The sequence below is a fragment of the Grammomys surdaster genome, unplaced genomic scaffold (genome assembly GCF_004785775.1).
Source record: "Grammomys surdaster isolate TR1022 unplaced genomic scaffold, NIH_TR_1.0 218, whole genome shotgun sequence".
Lineage (NCBI taxonomy): Eukaryota > Metazoa > Chordata > Mammalia > Rodentia > Muridae > Grammomys > Grammomys surdaster.
In genome coordinates, this window is record NW_021604663.1 from 3092266 (window position 1) to 3111912 (window position 19647).

At 43.2% G+C, this 19647-nt stretch overlaps 1 protein-coding gene across 1 annotated transcript in view; it reads right to left on the reverse strand.

Annotated features, from left to right (window-relative positions):
* Positions 1 to 19647, reverse strand: part of Slc22a3 (solute carrier family 22 member 3) — an 88032-nt gene that overhangs the window by 9032 nt on the left and 59353 nt on the right. Inside the window, exons 6-8 of the mRNA XM_028772746.1 lie at positions 6494 to 6591; positions 6163 to 6377; positions 314 to 422 (exon numbers count right to left, since the gene is read on the reverse strand). Of these exons, the coding sequence (XP_028628579.1) occupies positions 314 to 422; positions 6163 to 6377; positions 6494 to 6591 (422 nt within the window). The remainder of the gene's footprint in view (positions 1 to 313; positions 423 to 6162; positions 6378 to 6493; positions 6592 to 19647) is intronic.

Below are 19647 nucleotides of genomic sequence, written 5' to 3' on the forward strand. Positions count from 1 at the left end.
AGGAGGTGGAGGGTAGAAGTAACCAGTGAGAGACGTGCCACTATGTCAGAGAAAGATAGAAGGAGGTGGAGGGTAGAAGGCTTTGGGGTTCCTATTCCCACATTAGCATCTTTTCACAAGTCACAGCTCTGGCTGTGTCAGATAATGTCACAAGACTTTCCTCACCAAATGCAGCAGGTAACAGACAGAAGCTACAATTCAAAGCCCATTGTATTTAGGGGCTGAACAGAGCCCAGTTTACTATGTCATCAAGCTCAGAAACATTTGGCTACAGGTATTTAGAAGAAATGGCAATAATATAAGTCAGAATTACCGTAATGTCGTTGGGTACAACTCTGAATTTACCAAATAAACAATTTCAAAGGCCATGGTTATCCCTAGTCTTCCCAGGGTGGCAACTGTGGTCCTCAGCCATGGTATCCCTGTAAATGGAATGTTTGTAAGGGATGAGTAATGGTCTGATCTCATCAATGTTTTACAAAACAATGAAAAATATTCATTGGGTTCCTCCAACTTAACTCCTTGGTGATTTAAGCACAAATGGCAATGTTATATTTTAAACAGATTTCACTATTGTCAACTTGAAAGCGAACATTTATTATATAGCAGGTGCTTTTTTGAGTAGGGAAAGGCTGTAAAAATACAACTAATGACCGGGTTGCTGAGCAGTCACCGCACCAAAATAACGTTCCAGGAATGCTTTCCTAGAGAGCCCAAGGCCACTGGCCTTGATCCCGAAGGATGTCTCCCTTTGTCCCCTTGAAAACCATGGTTACAGTCAGATGTCCATCTTCACTCTGCAGAGGTCCAGAAAGCTGTTCTCAGCTAAGCTGGTTTCCCATGAGAAACAAGACTTTGAGAAGTGGGGCATTTGGAAAGAGACCTCAGTTCTGTGTTCTCCCCATAGTGGGTGTCATTCATTGCCTTAATCCTCAGCCATGATACCTCCTCCAGGAAGTTATCAAGAGAGAGCCAAATCTGGATACACACACTGGCTCATTAAAAAAAAAAATAAACTGATTTAGGACCAACTGCTATCGCTGGATCAAGAAACCTCCTGTCCTCTATAGTAATAGTGGGACATGGCAAATACACTCCAGGAAACATTTTCTTTCTTTTGTTTTAAGGGCAGATAGAATTCATCATTTTAATTCTAAAAATCCAGGCCTCTGAATATCTTAAGAGCTATGAAATGAGTCAGACATGGCAACTCACACCTTTAAGCCCAACACTTGGGAAGCAGAGGCAAGCAGTTCTCTGTGAGTTGGACAAAGCTCAGTTCCAAAACAACCAGGGCTACAAAGAGAAACTGTCTCAAAAACAAAACAAAGCAACAAAAGAGTTATGCAACTATGTCATCCTATCCTAGAGGACCTGTAAGAGGTCAAGGGACTGAATAGACTATATCTGTTAGTCAATACACAGCAAGTTGTACTAGCATCTCTGGACGCACAAGTTCACACAGCACTAGATCATTCTCTTGTCTCCTAGGCAAGCATTGCACCTTCCTGAAGGTATAATTAGGCATTATATTATCTGGTTGGGCTGAAGGTTGAACCAGGACCTTATACATGGCAAATAAATGCTCACCACTGAGGTATATAGCAGCCCTTGGTTTTTGAGAGAATGGCCAAGCTAGTCTTGAACTCTCAACCCTGTGTTATTCTTCTGAGTGCTAGATTCTAGGAACATAGCTCTATACAAGGCATAATTATTTTTGGTAGAAAAGTAGTCATGAAAGAAAAAAATAAGCTCAGCAATGTGTGCTCACTCTAGAGAATATTTGACAAATTAAAAAAAAAACCCAGCAAACAAATGTCAGAAAGACAAACAAGAGATAGAGGTTTCAAGAGCCCAGATCGTTGCTGGGAAGCTCCAGTTAATTAAGATTTAGTGGCAAGCTGGCCGAGGACTTCCCAGTGCTCTTGATGTATTAGGGAATGGGATACCTCCAGCTGTCCCAGCAGTAGTTAAATCAAGGAATGAGGTAGGTCAGCGCTGAGCTCATGTACTGGGCTGCCACCTGCTCTGGCACACAGCAGCTGTAAACATGTGTTTTATTTAGGCGCTGCTTTTTCATGAGAGCCAGGAGGGGACTAGGAAATGCATTCCACCCTTGTCTGTCAGTGAGCAGGTGCTGCTGGAGATGGAAAGTGGGGGCTCAGCCAGATGCCTTGGGTCGCAGCTGATGGGCCACAGAGGAGGCTGTCTGCTTCCATGGCAACTACTATCCAGGGTAGGTGCATCAGGCAGACTTTGTTTTTGCCATAGCAAGGTTGCTATTGTGAGTCCCATCAGTAAGTTCAGTATCTTTTAAGGTTTAGAACTGAGGCTTAAATTGTTCCATAGGAAAAAAAATTAAAACTAAGAAACCAAATTAAAACACATGCATGTTCTTTCTATACACACACACACACCACTACTACCACCATCATTAAAAATGTATATGGTTAACTCAAAAATAACTAGTCAATTCAGTAAAAAAGGAAGCTTTATCAGTTTGACCCCCTGGTAGGAGAAATGGTCTGCCCTACATACAAGCTGTTGACCTTAAAGACTTTCAACTCTTTCCTGTACAGGATACTGAGATCGAACTTTTGATTGATTGTGTGTGTGTGTGTGTGTGTGTGTGTGTGTGTGTGTGTGTGTGTGAAGCCCCAAAGGCATTAGCTATAGTAATTTGAAAACAGTTTATTAACAGATGTAAATTATGTGTAGCTATGTATGGAGAAGAAAGTCCTGATTGATTGTCCTGATAACAGACACTTTTTTTGATGGTAAAGATCAAACTAAACTTAAAAAAATATATATCAAGGATGGCAGACACAGCTCACTAGTAAAGCACTTGCCCAGTATGCACAAAGCCCTGGGTTCTATCCCAAACACATACAAACTGGACATAGTGGTATGCATCTGATATCCCAGTACTCAGGAGGTGGAGGTAGGAGGATTACAAAGTTAAGGTCATACTCAGCTATATAGCATGTTTGAGGCTAGCCTGGTCTACAAAAGACACCCCCACCCCGCTCTCCCTCTTCCCTCCTCTCCTCTTGTCTCCCCTCTTTCTTCCCACACATGCTCACATAGATGAAAGATGACCACTACACTTAAGCCATTTTCCATGGTCATGTCAGAGAACACAGAGAGATGATCTCCCTCCATGGGAGGATTTGCTCAGGCAGCTAGAATCTTGAAGCTTAGCGTTTAAAGAAAAGATGCAGAATATAAAAATATGTAACGTTCACTTTCCCCTGGATATACCATCTGCTCCGAAATAAAGTCTAGAGAGAAGTCCTAACAAGGATATGTAAATTAGGGTATGCAGAGTTTTTCACTTAGAAGTAAAAGTCAAAAATAATCTTGTCTGAAAGAAAGACTTGCCCTACTGCTGGGTCCGTAGTCACACTGAGTAGACACAACTGAAGATGGGTGTGCACAGAGAGAGTGCCTACTTTCCAGGCTCCGGAATTCAGAAGTTTTCTTTCTATACCAAGAATCCTAAAAGAAGAAGCAGTCGGGAAGATCTTTTCTTTTCGTGAGTTCATCCTCAGATCATAAAAAGAAAGGTTTCCAGAGAAGTAATTTCCAGAGCAGATCTCTCCATAAGGCTCATCAGCATGTTAGCCAGGGACCTATGGTGACATCAAGCTCCGCTGAGAGGCAAGGCTTTCTAAGGTTAACGTCACAGTCTGTCCCTGGAGTCAAGGCCAAGAGCCCTTTAAATTGGAAGACATGCTTGCTCAAGGGAGGAGCCTCTATTCATATACAGGATTCAGTTTGGGAGTTTGAAACTTATTCTGACCCATCCAATCATAACAGACCTGTGAGTAGAAAGACATGAAGTCCAGGGTTTGACCCCTAGAACCCACACAAAAGAGCCAAGTGTGGTGGCGTGGAAACCCCAGCCCTGGGGAAGTGCAGACAGGGAGCCCTGGGGCTCATGGCCAAGCCTCCTTGCCTCCTTAACGAACTGCAGGCTAAGTGAGACACCCTGTCCTAAGAAACAGGTAGACATCGGTGCCAACCTCTGGTCTGCATGTGGGTGGGAACACCCATACCCACATGTGCACCTGCACACACATAAATGCGCACACAAAATGGGAAGGAGGGAGGGAGAGTTCCGAAGCATAGAAGTCTACAGCATTCTTAAGCTTTCAACTTTCAATTGAAATTGCAGGCCTCTGAGTGAAGAAATTATGTTTCTATTGTTCCTCTGTATCCCTTTCCATGTTTAGTGGCCAGAAATCAATTAATTAATTAACCAATATTAAATAGATACACATGATGGATGCCTATTATTCAGCTTATGTAGCTCTTTTAATAAAAATCTCTTTCCTCCCCCCTCTGTGTGTGTGTGTGTGTGAGAGTGTGTGTGTGTAGATCAGAGGTGGGCATCAGATACCTCGGAGCTGGAGTTACGGGTGGTTGGGAGCCACCCGATGTGGGTGCTGGGAACTGAGGACTCTGGAAGAGCAGGCGGTGCTGCTAACGGCTGAGCCATGTCTCCAGCCCCAGCCTCCATAGCCTTTAAGCTACACTAACTATTTAGTGGGCTATTTGTGTTTCTCTGAACTCACACTTACATGGAATCTGATCCTATTTGGGGATAGAGACCGAGAAGGAGAGGGTCACATGAAGACAGAAGCAGAGATTGGAGAGACACCAAGAAATGACGAGGGGAACAGAAAGAGGCTAGAAGGGCTCCTAGCTCAGAGGTTGTAGGAGGAACTGCCCTACACTGTGCACTTAGATGTCAGCCTCCAGACGGGAGGGGAAGTGTCTGCCGTCCAACCAACCAGCTGGTGGAGACTGTATCCCTGCCGCCCTGAGAATCCGATGCACTTGAGGAAAATGAGAGAAACCCTAGTTTCTGCTTCTCATCAGCCATCACAGGGGGATGGATTTGCACATCGATTTCATTTCCTGTTCTCAGGACTGGCACATCTGTAGTTTTACCCAAGAATCTGCTCTCTGTTTTCTCTACGTGCTATCATGGGAATTTGTAAACCATTGTCTAATTAATGGTGTCTGCCGTGAGTGTCTGCTCTGATGTCTTCAACATTAGCAGTGCCTCTCCTGATCCTTGCTTTTCTCAAAGACAGACTGCTTCCTTTGTAGGCACAGAGACTGTACAGAAAGAACCTGGCTTCCTACACAACCTTCACTGCACACCCAGAAGACAGAAACGACTCCTGTGCTCTGGTTCACACCATGCTGGGGGAGTTTCAGTGGCTTCCTCTTTGTAGCTCCAGCTGTGTGCTGTTCACTGAGCATCTGGAGTCTTTGGCCATCCTTTCTTCTTCCTCCTCTTCAACTCTACCCATCAGCCCTCAAGCTCCAGAATACTGACCTCCGCAGCATCTCGGAAAGGAACAGTCTTTCCCATCCCAGCTAGACTTTACCAACTGGAAGCTAGGCTCTGACATCTCTCCTTCCAGCCAAACTGCTGCAGGTGTAAGCAGCTCACAGCCCCCTTTTCAGAAGCTTATAGTCAGTACCAAGTCATGCTGGAGCCTGGCCAGCCTTTGGCTTCCTCATACAGATTCTAGCAATAACACAGAAGCCGTAGTTACTAAACTCACAAAACTTCCCATGATTTGGGGAAAATAATGGGTAGGAAGAAAGGGGCTGTTAGTGAAGAACTCTGACTCCTCCCTTGGGTCTCCACAGTACTTCCCTCTCCCCCATCCTCTCCATTCCCCTCCCCCCTTTGTCAATTCTATTAATTTACCACATTATTGTTCCGACATCATTTAAACGTTCATGTCTCTTAATAGGCTATGAACAATATGAAACCAAGAGTAACACCTTCCTTCTGTCCCTAACCTGGGGCACAGGATGGCAGATGCTTGGGAAATATGTTAAACAATATTAGCCACATCACATCACTGTGTCCTAGAGCAGCACAATCACCTTTTCATCAATAAACAAACCCAACGTTTCAGTAAAGAGAAGCATCAATGTAAACATCTTGTCAACTTTTATATTCATAAAATAGAAAACAGAACGACATTAACCAGCATGCCTGGGGGCAAGCTTTTGAAGGAACAGCACACACAGCTCATAAAGACAGGTGACCCCTACCCTCTCCTCCATATGTCATCATTTACAATTTTTGTCAAGTTCTTTGGGAACTGTCAACTAAATGTGAAGGAAGATTACCTTCTGGTAAAAATGCAGTGACCAGACATGACACCCCTGCCACTACATTGCTTGCCGCAAAGGGAAGGCGTCGTCCGAGGCGCTCAATGGTCAGAAGGATCAAGAGAGCTCCAGGCAGCTCCACAAGTCCTGAGATAAAGAAGTCTATGTAGAGGTTGCCTCCGATGAGTCCCAGGCGCATGACAAGTCCTTGATACACCACAGCGCTTGTGAACCTGTGGGCATCAGGACACCAGGACAGCAACGTAAGAGGGAGCAGGGAAGCCTGTACACAAAAGGAAATGACCATGCACTTGACATCAGCTTTGAAATCCAGCCTGAGTCAACTTACCAAGCAAACATAAGAATGAGTGTGCATTTCCTCATTTGGGGAGTTCTTATGAGGTCTAAACAGGATGGGTTACTGACTTCTTCATCTGTAACCGTGATCTAGGCAAGAAAGACAGGCTTCAGTTGCGTTATATATCAGGACACACATGCACAGTGTAAACTTAATAAACTATAAAACATTAAAGGTATCTTCCTGAACTTCTGGGCCCTTCCAAGTTCTATCTTCAGACCTGGGCAGGAGTTTGTCTTCCAGCATTTTCAATACGTCAGATCCACAAAGATGCGGTCAGCTCAGGTAAACATCTGAGGATAATAAACCCAGGACTGATGCTAAGCTGCTTCAGATCAGTTTCTTCACATCACTGTGTATCTCTCCAGACAGCACCCTCACTTTCCTCTTAAAGAAACCTTCTAAACTTAAAGGTGTTATGCTGTTTAGACCAACTGTCAACTCAATATAATCTGGAAGCACATGCAAAGAGAGTTTTAGTAAGGAAATTTCTAGATCAGGTTGGCCTATAGATACACCTGTGGGAGACTGATTGTGAATCAAGGTGGGAAGATTCACTGTGAATGTAAGTGACATCATTTCATGGGCTGGACCCTGGACTATGGGAGAGGACAGAAAGGAAGCCAAGGACCAAGCAAGGACACATGTATTCTATCTTCTCTTGACTGTGGATATGATATGACCAGCTGGTTGAGGTCCTGTCCTGACTTCCCCTAGATTGATGGATTGTAACTTGGAATTGTAAGCCAGATAGAAACTTTCTTGTCTACGTGGTTTGGGTATTTTATCTATTCTCATCCTTACTGTTTCAAAGTGAGGCTAGGGAATTACATAGAAGACAAGCAGGAACAGATGACAACAGTGTATTTTTTAATGGTTCATTGACACAATGTTTCCTAAGGAGTTTCTATATATTGTCTGAGGTAGCCAAGCAAAGGAGACAGTTTAGCATGCCGAGATTCCCACTTGGTTTTGGTTTATGTATCCTTGGCTCTTGTAATAATGCACTTGGCAGCCCAGTTCCTCCACATCACATACTATTCATATACACATATTTTGACCTAGTAACCTTAGGACCTCTCAGCTCCCCACCTATATCTTCATCTCTGAACAATGGTGGAAGGTTCTCCATCCATGTTATGGGTGAAATTTAGACAGTTTCTATTGGAATATATTTACATATATTCAGGTATGAAGAACAGAAGGGTCAATCTTGGCTGAACCAGTTTGGGGTGCATTGGCCAGTGCCTTTTAGTAACCTTTTAGGGAGAAGCTTCTATTGACCATCTTATGCTGTGCATGATCAGATATGTAAATATTGAAACCAGATGAATTATGGGAAGAGACATGTGCAGTACAGAAATGATTATATAATCTATTCTACCAGTCAAAATAGAGAAGCACTCAAGCTACACCCCTTATTAACCAACTCCTCATTTTTATGAAGCCCACCAAAAGAGTGCCAAACAATGACCAGAGCCCAGAGTACCTTTACTCATGTGGCCTGTTGTTAATGTTGAGGGCCGTAGCTCTTCATCCATACTATCTCTTTGTCTCTTTGCTGAAAATAAACTTCCCTTGCTTCTTTTGAAAATCTATGCGAGCCCTTATTTCTTATTCTTTGGATAAGAGACCAAGAAACACGAAAACACCCAGCAATTCCTGACAGCCAGAAACATTATCCACATTAAAATGACCAATATGTGGGAAAGGATATGAATGGCAACATATATATATATATGTATATATGTGTGTGTGTGTGTGTGTATGTTAAATTCTGGACTAAGCACATGAAGTATTTCATTTAATTATCATCAAAGTATTTTTATGAATTCAAGTTGATAAATGAAAAAACAAACAAACAAACAAACAAACCAAAACCAAGCTCAGGACCACAAGGGTTAAATAACAGGAGTCAATATTTCTTTCAGGTCAGACTTCCCACCTGAAAGGCTTCCCTCTGCTCAGCGGTGTTCACTTCTACTGTCACTTCACTGTCTCTACATCTGCACGCTGGAGATAGGATTTTCAAAGTCAATATGCAGGAGCTCTTTTTATTGCTTCTCCAGCCTTGTATGCTGCCTACAGCTATGATTCCTGTCCACTACATCTTTTTGCCCAGCCCAAAACTAGCACCTCAGAATTAAAGGAGATCACAGATTGTACACATCTGGATCAGCCATTCACAATCTGTAATTATCTCTAACTGGTAACAATGGGGCATCTCTCCCCTGGTTGTCCCCAGCTCCATAGATGTCTGTTTCTTTTTGACAGATATCCAGTCGACATGTGAGCAAAGAATGATGACATCAGATGGTGAAAGACAGTCGAGATCAGCAGATGTCCCTTAGCAAAGGGCCACACAGTGGCTATATTGGGATTTGCAAGCTTCCAATTCTCTCTCAAAACTACTGACTTTGCCACTGTGGTGTGGAAGTGGCACGGAGACAATACACATAGATTCTAACAAACCTTTATTTATAGAGACATAGGAAGCTGGGTGTGGCTTATGAGTTCTCATTGGCTGGCCCGGGAGTTGTAGGGCTAATGCTGGAAGAACTTGCATAGACCAACTTTAACTATTAGAAAAGAAACAATTGAAAATCTGACCCCAGGATGATACCTCAACAGTGAGTACATGAATCTGGAGGCTGAAGTCCAATCTCTGCATTTTAACTGCTAGATATAAAATACTTTTATCTCTTTGATTGAAAGAGATTAATCATCTCATTTGTAGTTCTTATAAGTTAGTGGGACTAGAGTGAATTTTTGTCTTCTTCTTTCTCCTCCTCCTCCTCCTCCTCCTCTTCCTCCTCCTCTTTCTCTTCCTCCTCCTTCTTTTCTTCCTATAAATATCCTTTTAAAAACAGCTAGGTCTGGGGAGATCGTTGATTTGGTGATAGTTCACGGTGAGCACAAGAATCTGAACTCCGTTTCCCAGAACCCACATAAAAAAGCTGGATTTGGTGCTGTAGTATTCTTGCGATTCCAGTGCTGGGAGGCCTATGCTTGAGCTCCAGGTCAGAAAAAAGACTCTGTCTTTTAAAAAAAGGCAGGGGTAGTGGTGGTGAATGACTCCTGAAGAATGGCATCCAGGGTTAACTTTTGGCCTCCATAAAATGTGCATACACATTCACATGCATACTCAAGAATAAAAATTTAAAAACATATTGACCTTATAACAAGAAATACTACTTAAAACTGATAGATTTAAATGAAATACCAGTGTACCTGACTATCTCATAACTGACCCCTTCCTCTTTATGTACACAGATGCCCCCCCCCCCCCACGACCATCAAACCATGTTCTCAGTGGAGCTGTCTCTGCTTCTAGTTACAGGGGAGGCATGATCTTCTCAAGGTAACAGTATCCTCTGACTGGGCATGTATCCTAATTGAACCAATGAGAAATGGGCATGTTACCCAACCTGGGCCAACAAGAAATCTGAGTCTTAATTTGAACAAATTAGAAAATGGGCATATGTCCCAATCTGAGCTAATGAGAGAATGAGCCTGTGGCTCAGTTTGGACCAATGATCAAAACATTCCAGAAAAAGGTCCCCCACTTCCCTTAATTCAGAGATACCCAAAGAAACTTTCTCTCTCTCTCACCTCAAAAACTTAATGACAAGATAGTGGGCCCAAATAGCTTTTAGCAGATACCTACATCCATGGGGAATCAGGCTAAGAATGCAGATAGCTGGTCAGGGTGGAGAGAGGGGCGAGCAGTTTTCATGACTTGCTTAGAGCCTGGCTAGGGTACCTCTGAATCCTGCTGGACCTAGAACTAAAGACACATGAGCCAGCAAGTGTCTCCATGGTTCAAGTTCACTTAAGTTGGCTTTCTGTTATGTAATACCCAACTCTAGTCCCTAAAAATCCCTTATTTCAATCACTAGTTTAGGCAAAATTGTATTATTGTTAAAATAATTGCTTCGACACTCCAGTTCACTCCAATTACAACTCATTGTAAGCATCCTTTATTCAACATCAAAATTCTTGAGATTTGGGACAAAGCCGTGACTCAACTCTGCTTTTCCTAAGTGTAAGTTTAATGTTCAAACTGTGTAAGCAGCTGTCAGAAGAATATGAAGTTCTGGTAACAAGGGGAAGCAATCAGGACCACACCACCACTATCCTTCCCTGCACAGTGAATGGAAAGATTAACAGGACTGCCAAGCAGGTAAGTATTTTGTTACAGTGTAGAGCGAACCCAGCTGGTCTTTCATTTACTAGCTTCGTCTCTGCAGTGACGCAGATATTCTGAAAGATGACCCACTTTCTGGGTGTCCAAAGACCTCGAGAGACGGAGAGCCGTATCTTAGATGGAATGCATCGAGCTGAGTCCTGCCAACTCATGCACATGATGTCTGTGGCTACTGTTCTTTTATGTAACCTCCTGCTCTGTAGCTGTGTTTCTTTTCTGATGCCAAAGGTTATCAGGCTTTTGCCTAGTCCGAGTCAGAAACAAAAGATCTGACATGCTATTCCAGATTGTTACATTTTTTTTTAAAAACACAATTTAATAAATTGTAGCCTCTATACAATAAAACCCAGTAATTAAAAATGGAGTTCTCTATGAGTTCTGATATATCTACAATTATTTAACGATTTACTGTGTTACAACATGGTGCATGCTCATGATTTTGAAGTTGATTCATTATTTCCCCAAATTCTTTCCACTCTGGGTGAAGGTAGCTTTCATCTGCTCTCTGTCGGGACAGTGTTTCTTTCTTTAGAACTTTAATAGACACAGAATCTCGAGTGGTCCCTTTTTCCACACTTTGCTTGCTACTCTACTTTGTCATATTTCTATAATATCCAAATGGGACAGACTCTGATTTGTGACAAAAGGGTAGGGAGTTGCCTGTGTAACATTTGTTTGTTTAGGGGCCTGTTGCCTAGCAACGCTCTCATCAAAAAAGGTATCATCCAAGGTTCAGCTATGAACACTGTACTCCTTGCCTCCCACCAAGTTGAAGTGATGCTTTCTCTAACCATCTCTCCATTCTTCCATTCTACCAAGGCCTTAATGGTCATCCACAGGCAGGCAGGCTATGTTAAGAGTTCTCTCTGATGAGCTACATTGCCTTTACAAGTCTTCCTGGTACCTTTCTGTTATATTTCTACAAGGTGAATTTTTATTTTAAATTGCCAAGAAAAAGAAAGGCTTTATAAATAACTATGCTATAAAATGTGGTGCTAACAGTCTCCCAAATGGAGACCGAGTTTCAGGTGAACATCCAGCAGGGTCACATTAGAGATATGGTAGAGATATGGTATTTTGCTCAACACACACACACACATACATACACACACACACACACACACACACACACACACACACATATATTCACTCAATGTGTTTTGAACCATTATGAGACTTGGATTTATCATCAGCAGTACAAGGATACTAATACTAATTATTATTTTGAAGATCCAGTTAGATGCTATATACATGTAGGCATTAGCACATGTAAGCATTCAATGCTGGGTGCTATTAGTGTTAGGGGATATATATATACATATATATATATGTATATATATGTACACACATACACATACACACACACACATATATATATATACATACATGTGTATGTATGTTATAAATGTATATGGGAGATGAGTGGGATTTGGAGATATATATACATATATATAATATATATATATATGGATATATTTGGATATATATATATATATACACACACACACACACATACATATGCGTACACATTTAAGAGGCGTTTACTTGTAAGGGACCACTCATTCACCCATTACTCATAGCTACTGATGTCACACAGAGATGCTTCAAAATGACATGAAGCCCTTTCCAATGTGAACTGCCACCACTCATTTTTAAAGCTCACGTTTCTATGCAGGATTTTGAGTATAACAACTATATTTTGTATCAGTTTGTCACTGCTGACATCCCAGGCTGAAATGAAGTAGGTTCAATTATTTTTAAATGTATATGCAAGACAGTGGGTTCAAGAGACTTGATATAAGGAGTCTAACAACAGCCCACTGTACCCGGGGGCTTAATAAGTACACCTTGTCCTAGGCCTTGGGTCTGAATCCTTATTTCAGGTTCTTCAGAGAACTAGCAGAAGAAACTGAGTCAGTGGACAGTCCCAGCACATCTGGCGACTCCTAAGCCTTTGCTCTTCCCAGAGCTCTGGGTTGAGGGGTTGAGTATCCCAGGTTCAGGAGGGAAGAACACCTCTTAAATGTAGGATCTGCCTCAGGATTAGAGGAAAACACAGGGCTGGGGACTGTACAATGTAAGTCCACTTGGTGGTTCTTAGTAGGTGATTTCCTGTCCATTGAGATGACCATGAGCCTTTCACCATCATGACATATTTAACGATGATGTCATCATAAGTTGACTACAGCCTCCACCCTCCAGAAGCTTCTATTCTCTAAGTCAGCATGAATCAAAGGTTATTTGAAGACTTGAGGCTTACTTTTTTGAGCAGTCAGCAACAACCTCAAGGCTAAACTCCCAATCTTACAGACAAGAACCCGAAGAAAGAGGGCTTGGAGGGCAGGAAGGGTGGCCAGTGACAGCTGGGGGACACACAGGGATTTTCATACACTTTTTAGTGGGTGGCTCCATTACTCAAACAAAGGCCAGCCCCAGAAGCACCAGAGGTTCTAGTATCTGACATCAAAGAGCTTCAGCTAACTCCTGGACAGGAAGCACACCAACTGCTCTCCACGAAGAGAGCATTGCTCCAAGCTATGCAATACACACTGCCTACTGCTCATGAAGCAGGGTTGCCAAGCTACCCACCATACACAGTGCCTGCTCTTCATGAAGAGAACAGCGTGCCAAGCTACCCATGGTTCACACTGCCCGCTCACCATGAAGCAGGGTTGCCAAGCTCCCTTGGAGACACTTAAACTATGAAACAAGAGCAGTGAACCCTTCACTATGTAAGAACACACAAAGAAATATCTGTGTAGATCTTATTCCAAAGGCTCAGGGGACACCATGAAAGAAGGAGAGGGAAGACTGGAAGAGCCAGTGGCTCAGGAATCCGGCTGAAGACAGTGCATTCTATACGTGGCAGGGAAGCCACACCCACAAAATCTCAACAGCATGGCCACCTAAACAGGACCTGAACAATGACAACAGTTGACATGCCAACCTGGATGCAAGAAACCTCACGAAGTCCCACCAGAAGAAAAGCTATACACACCTGAGAGAAGAGAATAAATCTTCCCCAGCTATGAGAACCCAATGGGCTCACCGATCCCAAGGTCAACTCTAAACCTATATTCACTTTAACAACACTAAATGAACAGATTGTATTTATAAATATGTGTGTGTGTGCATATATATATATAAAACAATAATACTTAAAGATTAGGAGGCCATGGATTTGAGAAGGGGTTTGGAGGAATAAAAGGGGGCTGAAGCATATGAAGGGGCCAGTCCTGCAGAACCAAAGCTGAAGGATCTCCATGACGCAGGGCAGCAACAGGATATCAGAGCGGAGTCCCAGTGAGGATCCCGTACTGATGTTGTAGCAGAAGCCAGAGGCCTCGAACCAGACCATTGACTCACTGCAGTGCACATTTGTAAGTAAAGATGTTTGGGCAAAAGGGTCGACTGTGTGACACACTGTGACACACGGCAGCTTTCGTGGTGAGATGTTTATTTATCTTTTATTTTTACTTCTTTTTTTTTCTTTTGGGGCAGGCTGCAAGGGTGGAGGGTGGATATGGAGGGATGGGGAGATGAGTGAGACCGGGATGCATGATGGGAAACTCACAAAGAATCAATAAAAAGTTTTTAAAAATTACTTATATCTCTTTAATTAAGCTTACAGGTTTTTTTTTTTTAAAATCAACCACAACAAAGAAAAATCTGTGACAAGATGTTTTTGAATGAACAATGCTTATCAAAATTAAGAATGAGCCCCACTGATGCCCTCTTCTGGTATGCATGTGGACAGGACACTCATGTATATTGAATAAATCAGTCTTTTTTAAAAAAAAAAAAAAGGAAAGAATGAGCCCCCAGTCCCCAGGACTAGGGCTGCACAGCAAAAATAAAGAGTGAGCCACACAGGTGAGCTGACATTGCTTACTGCTTGCATCACGAATGATAAAAATGACAGGTGAAATGGATCACACTCACATGCTTCGCTGACTCTAATCTCTTCCAATGTTATCATTTCTACAGGTTCTCCACCCAAAGTTACTTACGAGGCACGTGTACACTGTTTTGGAACAAATCTCTGCAACCCATTGTGTGGTTTATCCTCATGGTACATCTCAGTATGGATAATTCAATTTTTTTCCCCTGACGCATATGAAATCAGGGGCTGTGGTACTGGGTGGAAAGGACTGACACCCTAGACCTGGGGGTTGTACCCAGGTCCTCTATGGCAAAGATGGACTCTGAAAGTTTTTCAGCCCTAAAGGAGTCCCAGTCTCCACCCATGTAACTTGTTGTTCTGCACAATACTAAAGAGCCACCACAGTGCCTCTTATCTGAGGCCTCCGAAGGAAGGGCCGCAGCCACAGCCTCAGCCTCAGCGAAGGCCCACAGAGGCAGCTGTGGGTCACATGTGGATACGCTTCTTTATTTCTTAGAAAGAAAGCTGGGAATGGTTTTATTTTTATTCATATGAGGAGACTCTTCCAGGGAACAGGAGAAAGCACTTGCTTCTTAAACTCTAGATCCACAACATACAGGATGTATGGGAAACACAGAGTTTGATGTTAGGGGGACTGAGTTAGACATGTTACTGAACTTTCCAGGAGTTCCCATAGGTGCCTACAATCACCCTAAGAAACAGAAACGTTCTCAATGTCAAAGATCAAGAATGTCCAGGGTCTTTAACGACAGTAGCCTGCCTGGCCTACTTGCAGACTTCAGTTCTGAATAAGCAAATCGGGTAAGACACTAGACAAGGGTGTGCTGTTTGGTTTGGGGAGAGGAAGGAAAGGTGCCATGTGCTACATATAAATCTCAACACCCCACACCCACCCCATCGGAATTCCTATCGTCCCTGGTTCTTGGTCTCCCGATGCATCAGGAGTCACTGTCCTAAGAATGTAACCTTTGAAACCTTGAAAAGCAAACTTGTTGAGCCACCTGCTTACTAGCTGAGGGCGTCCACACAGCCACCAGGTTTGACTCACACCTGTGCTGGGATGAGATGCCGTTCACACAGCACCAGGGCAATGGCACCAGGATAGTGTTCTCTAAGAATGGCAGGGGATGTGCCAGTGTGCCAGCGATCTCTTCACAGGAAGGGGCAAGACTCCCCTCCTCCCTTCCTCCTGCAGCTCTTACAAACAGGAGACCCTATATCCCCTACCTACTACTGCCACCATGTTCTCAGCCCTTGGTTGCCACTAATCTCCTGTCTGTAGACCTGGGGCGCCACTTTCCCTCAAGGATCTGAGCTGGTTTCTGCTGGTTCCCTTGAATTTCTTGTTCGAGCGAGCCCCATTCCTTAATGCTCAGACCTCCCCTCTCTCCTTCGTGTACTGGGGAATCTGGGGCTGCTTCACCTAGGAATAGGGTCTTCATGCTTGCTTCTGTGAGAACATTAAAATTGTGTTTGTGCTTTGCCACAGTTGCTTTTACCAGTCATCAACACGAATCTCCTTAGCCGTAATGAGAGAAGTGTTTATCTTCTGGTTATCGTTACTTACTGGAATATTCCTACACTCTCAGTAGGTTTGTTTTTGTTTGTTTGGGATTTTTCCCTTTCTTCTCCTTTTGCTTCGATAAGCCCTGGCCAATCATCACCACTATCATTTGCTGAATACTTTTGAGTGCCCTCTTCTCCACCCCATTACAAGGCACAAGGCTGCTGTTTTGTCCCTTGTGGCACGGTAGGGCCAGTTCTGAAAATCTGCATGGGTGATGATAGAAAACTGCTATTACAGGACTCTCTATAACTAATCTTTTCCTTCAGTGCTCCAGGCGTGGCTTCCAGGACTACAGGAAATGATACTCTCCATTCTCCTCTGTGTACCTCCAGGGCGCAGACAGGAACTAAGTTTGGGTGGCTTTAAACCCTGGAATACATTGATAGTGTTCATTACAGATATAACCTAGCCTTTCCTGGCTCATTAAGAGTCTGGGGGCTCCTCAGCCACAGACTGTCTGAAAAGGAGACCATGACCTGAGGCTCCATGTGTTGGTTCTCAGATATGAGCGTGCACATGTCAGTTCATTGTTCTCTGCTTTTGACTGTGGGTGTGAAGTGGCCAGCTCTCTCATGTTGTTGGGACTTCTCTGTAGTGGTGGACTACAGCCTCGACTTGTGAGTCAAATAAACCCATTCTCTTAAGTTGCATCCATTCAGGCATGTTTTCACTGCAACAGGAAAAAGCTAAGACAGGTACCATTCCTTGGCAACTCCTGCAGCCTGTCAGTGCCCCAGCTGAATCTCATTGAGAGTTAAATCCAGAAATCGGGCAGCAGATCGTAGTTTATAAACTATGTTCGACTCAGAAATGGGAAAGATACAAAAAGTGTCTACTTATTAATTGGTCTTCACCTGGGCTCAGTCACGGGACAGTTTAGAGTATCTGTTCTTCACCCACAGCACAGACTCAGATGACTGTACTGGCACAGAGAGGGAACAACTAACTCCCACTCTGTGTCTGAGAATAAGTCACCAGATACCCTCACAGAGGCCCCCAGAAGTCTGCTCAGAATCACCTCCATTTTCAATGTTTCATTTGGGAGTGCTGAGAAATTACCCAAGACATCCTAATATGTTGGAGGAGTGTGGAGATCAATTTACACGTTCACAATGGACGTCCCAGTCCTTTGATGGCGTCTGAGACTGGCCAGCTGCTCCTCCTTCTGGCTCTCAGTTTTCAGAATATTCTGAACACAGTGACTTTGTCATCGTGGTCTTTGTCATTGACAGCAGAACCTTTTCCAGGGAAAGAGGCAATGCTTTTATGTGTGAGCCATGAGCAGGTGGGACACACATCCTTGGGATTCCAGATTGGAACCGTGTTAATAGTGAAGTTTAACAACCATTTGGTTAGGATCTGCACCATGGTAATGTGTATTGATGTTATTATACTGTGCCTATTCCTGACTTTTTGAGCTGTGATTTGATTTATTTTAGTCCAACAAATATAGATTACTTTCATAATTGACACTTGTACTTCAATTAGATTTCAATTAGAATCTCTTCTCTCTCTCTCTCTCTCTCTCTCTCTCTCTCTCTCTCTCTCTGTGTGTGTATGTATGTATGTATGCATGTATGTATGTATGTATGTATGTATGTGTTCGTAGGCATGCAGTGGAGGCCAGAGTTCGATAGTGGGTGCCTTTCTAATTGTTCTCCACCTTATTTTACGAGGGAGATCTCGCTCTAAATCTGTAGAGCACTGATTGGCTAGATTGGTTGTCCAGTAAGCCCCAGGGATTAGCCTGTCTCCAGACTCCCAGTGCTGGAGTTACAGATGTGTGATATCACACCTGGATTTCACATACGTGTTGGGATCTGAACTCAGGTCCTCAAGTCCGCACAGTAGATATGTTACTGACTGACCCATCCTCCAACCCCTCGAAAGCCTCTGATTATTCACAAGACATTCAAAACTAAAGCATGCCAGAATTCATTTTGTTTACAAATAAAAGGAAAAACTTAGGTTTGGTTCTTTTAAACATATCTATATGAGGAAAGAAAGCACAGTGGGATAAAGAACAGCACTCAGGAGACAGGAGAGAAGGCTCAGTGGTTATGAGAGCTTGCTGCTCGGTCATGAGATCAGATCCCAGGACCCGTGCATGGAACAAGTTGGGCTTCTTACCCATATCTTATTCATAAGGGAGTAGGATAGGACCACCACTGAGCTGGCTGAGTTTCAGCCTAACCAATAACACCCAAGCCCAGGCTCAAGGAGAGATCCTTTTTCAAAGGAACAAGTGGGCAGAGATGAAGAACAGCACAGATACCCTCTATCTGGCCTCCATGTGCACAGGTGGGTGCCTACCCCTTCTCCTATGCATATACATACACACACTCACAATACAGAAATACACAAAAACACAAAGAAGAGTAATTACTGATGAGGCAAAACCAGATTGGAAAGTGGGTAAGAATAAATAATGAATAAAGGCAACAGTACTGTACAAAGGCACTACCTGTATGTAGGTGGAGACCATTTTGAGAACAAATATTATCAGGTTACTTTAGAAATAAGTACATCCAATACAGAGCCTTGTAACTCTCTGAATACATGGATGAACAGATAACACAGTGTGTGCCTCAATATATGTTTCTGAGGCAACCTCCTGGGAGCTCTACTCAGATGGAGCGTTCAGACGTGTACCAATCAGACTGTATTCTCTATGATTCAGCTTTTAATGTGAAAAAGATTTTCACTGCAACAATTAATAATCAGCTTGTTGAACTTGAGAGGTTAGTGATCTTTAGACTATGGAGAATGTCAAATGGTAAGACAGGAGACTGTAAGTGATCCTGCCTGAGGTAGTTCTATAGTTTGCTCAACTGACAACTGAACAGCCTGCTCTGAACTCCACAGTGAATTCGTAAACTAGCTTCTAGTGAGCTGTCTATGTCAGGTCCTAGAGACATGGTGAAGACTTGAGACTTACATATGCTTCTGAAAAAACATGAGTGAGTGCTTAATCTATATGTCAGTCTATATGGTGAAACCAGCCATGCCAGTACTCATCCGATAAGCACACGAAATTAGTGTGTGCTTCTAGGTGCCCTGTATGTGCCTACCCATGTCCTCTATGTATTCACAGGTGCCCTGTGAGTACTTCCAGGTGCCCTGTCTATGCTTACATGTACTCTATGTGTGATTCCAGGTGCCCTGTATGTGCTTACCCATTCCTATATATGATCAAAGCTGCCCTGTGTGTGTTAACATGTGCTTTATGTGTGATCACAGGTGCCTCGTGTGTACTTCCAAGCCATCAATTTCAATTCTATCTGAATATGAGGATTTAATGGCAAAATATTTAAAGATTGGAAGGAGATATGTTCTAATTTCCAGTTACTGAGAACATGTTTTTTTCCTTCCTTCCTTCCTTCCTTCCTTCCTTCCTTCCTTCCTTCCTTCCTTCCTTCCTCCCTCTCTCCCTCCCTCCCTCCCTCCCCTTTCTTTCTTTCTTTCTT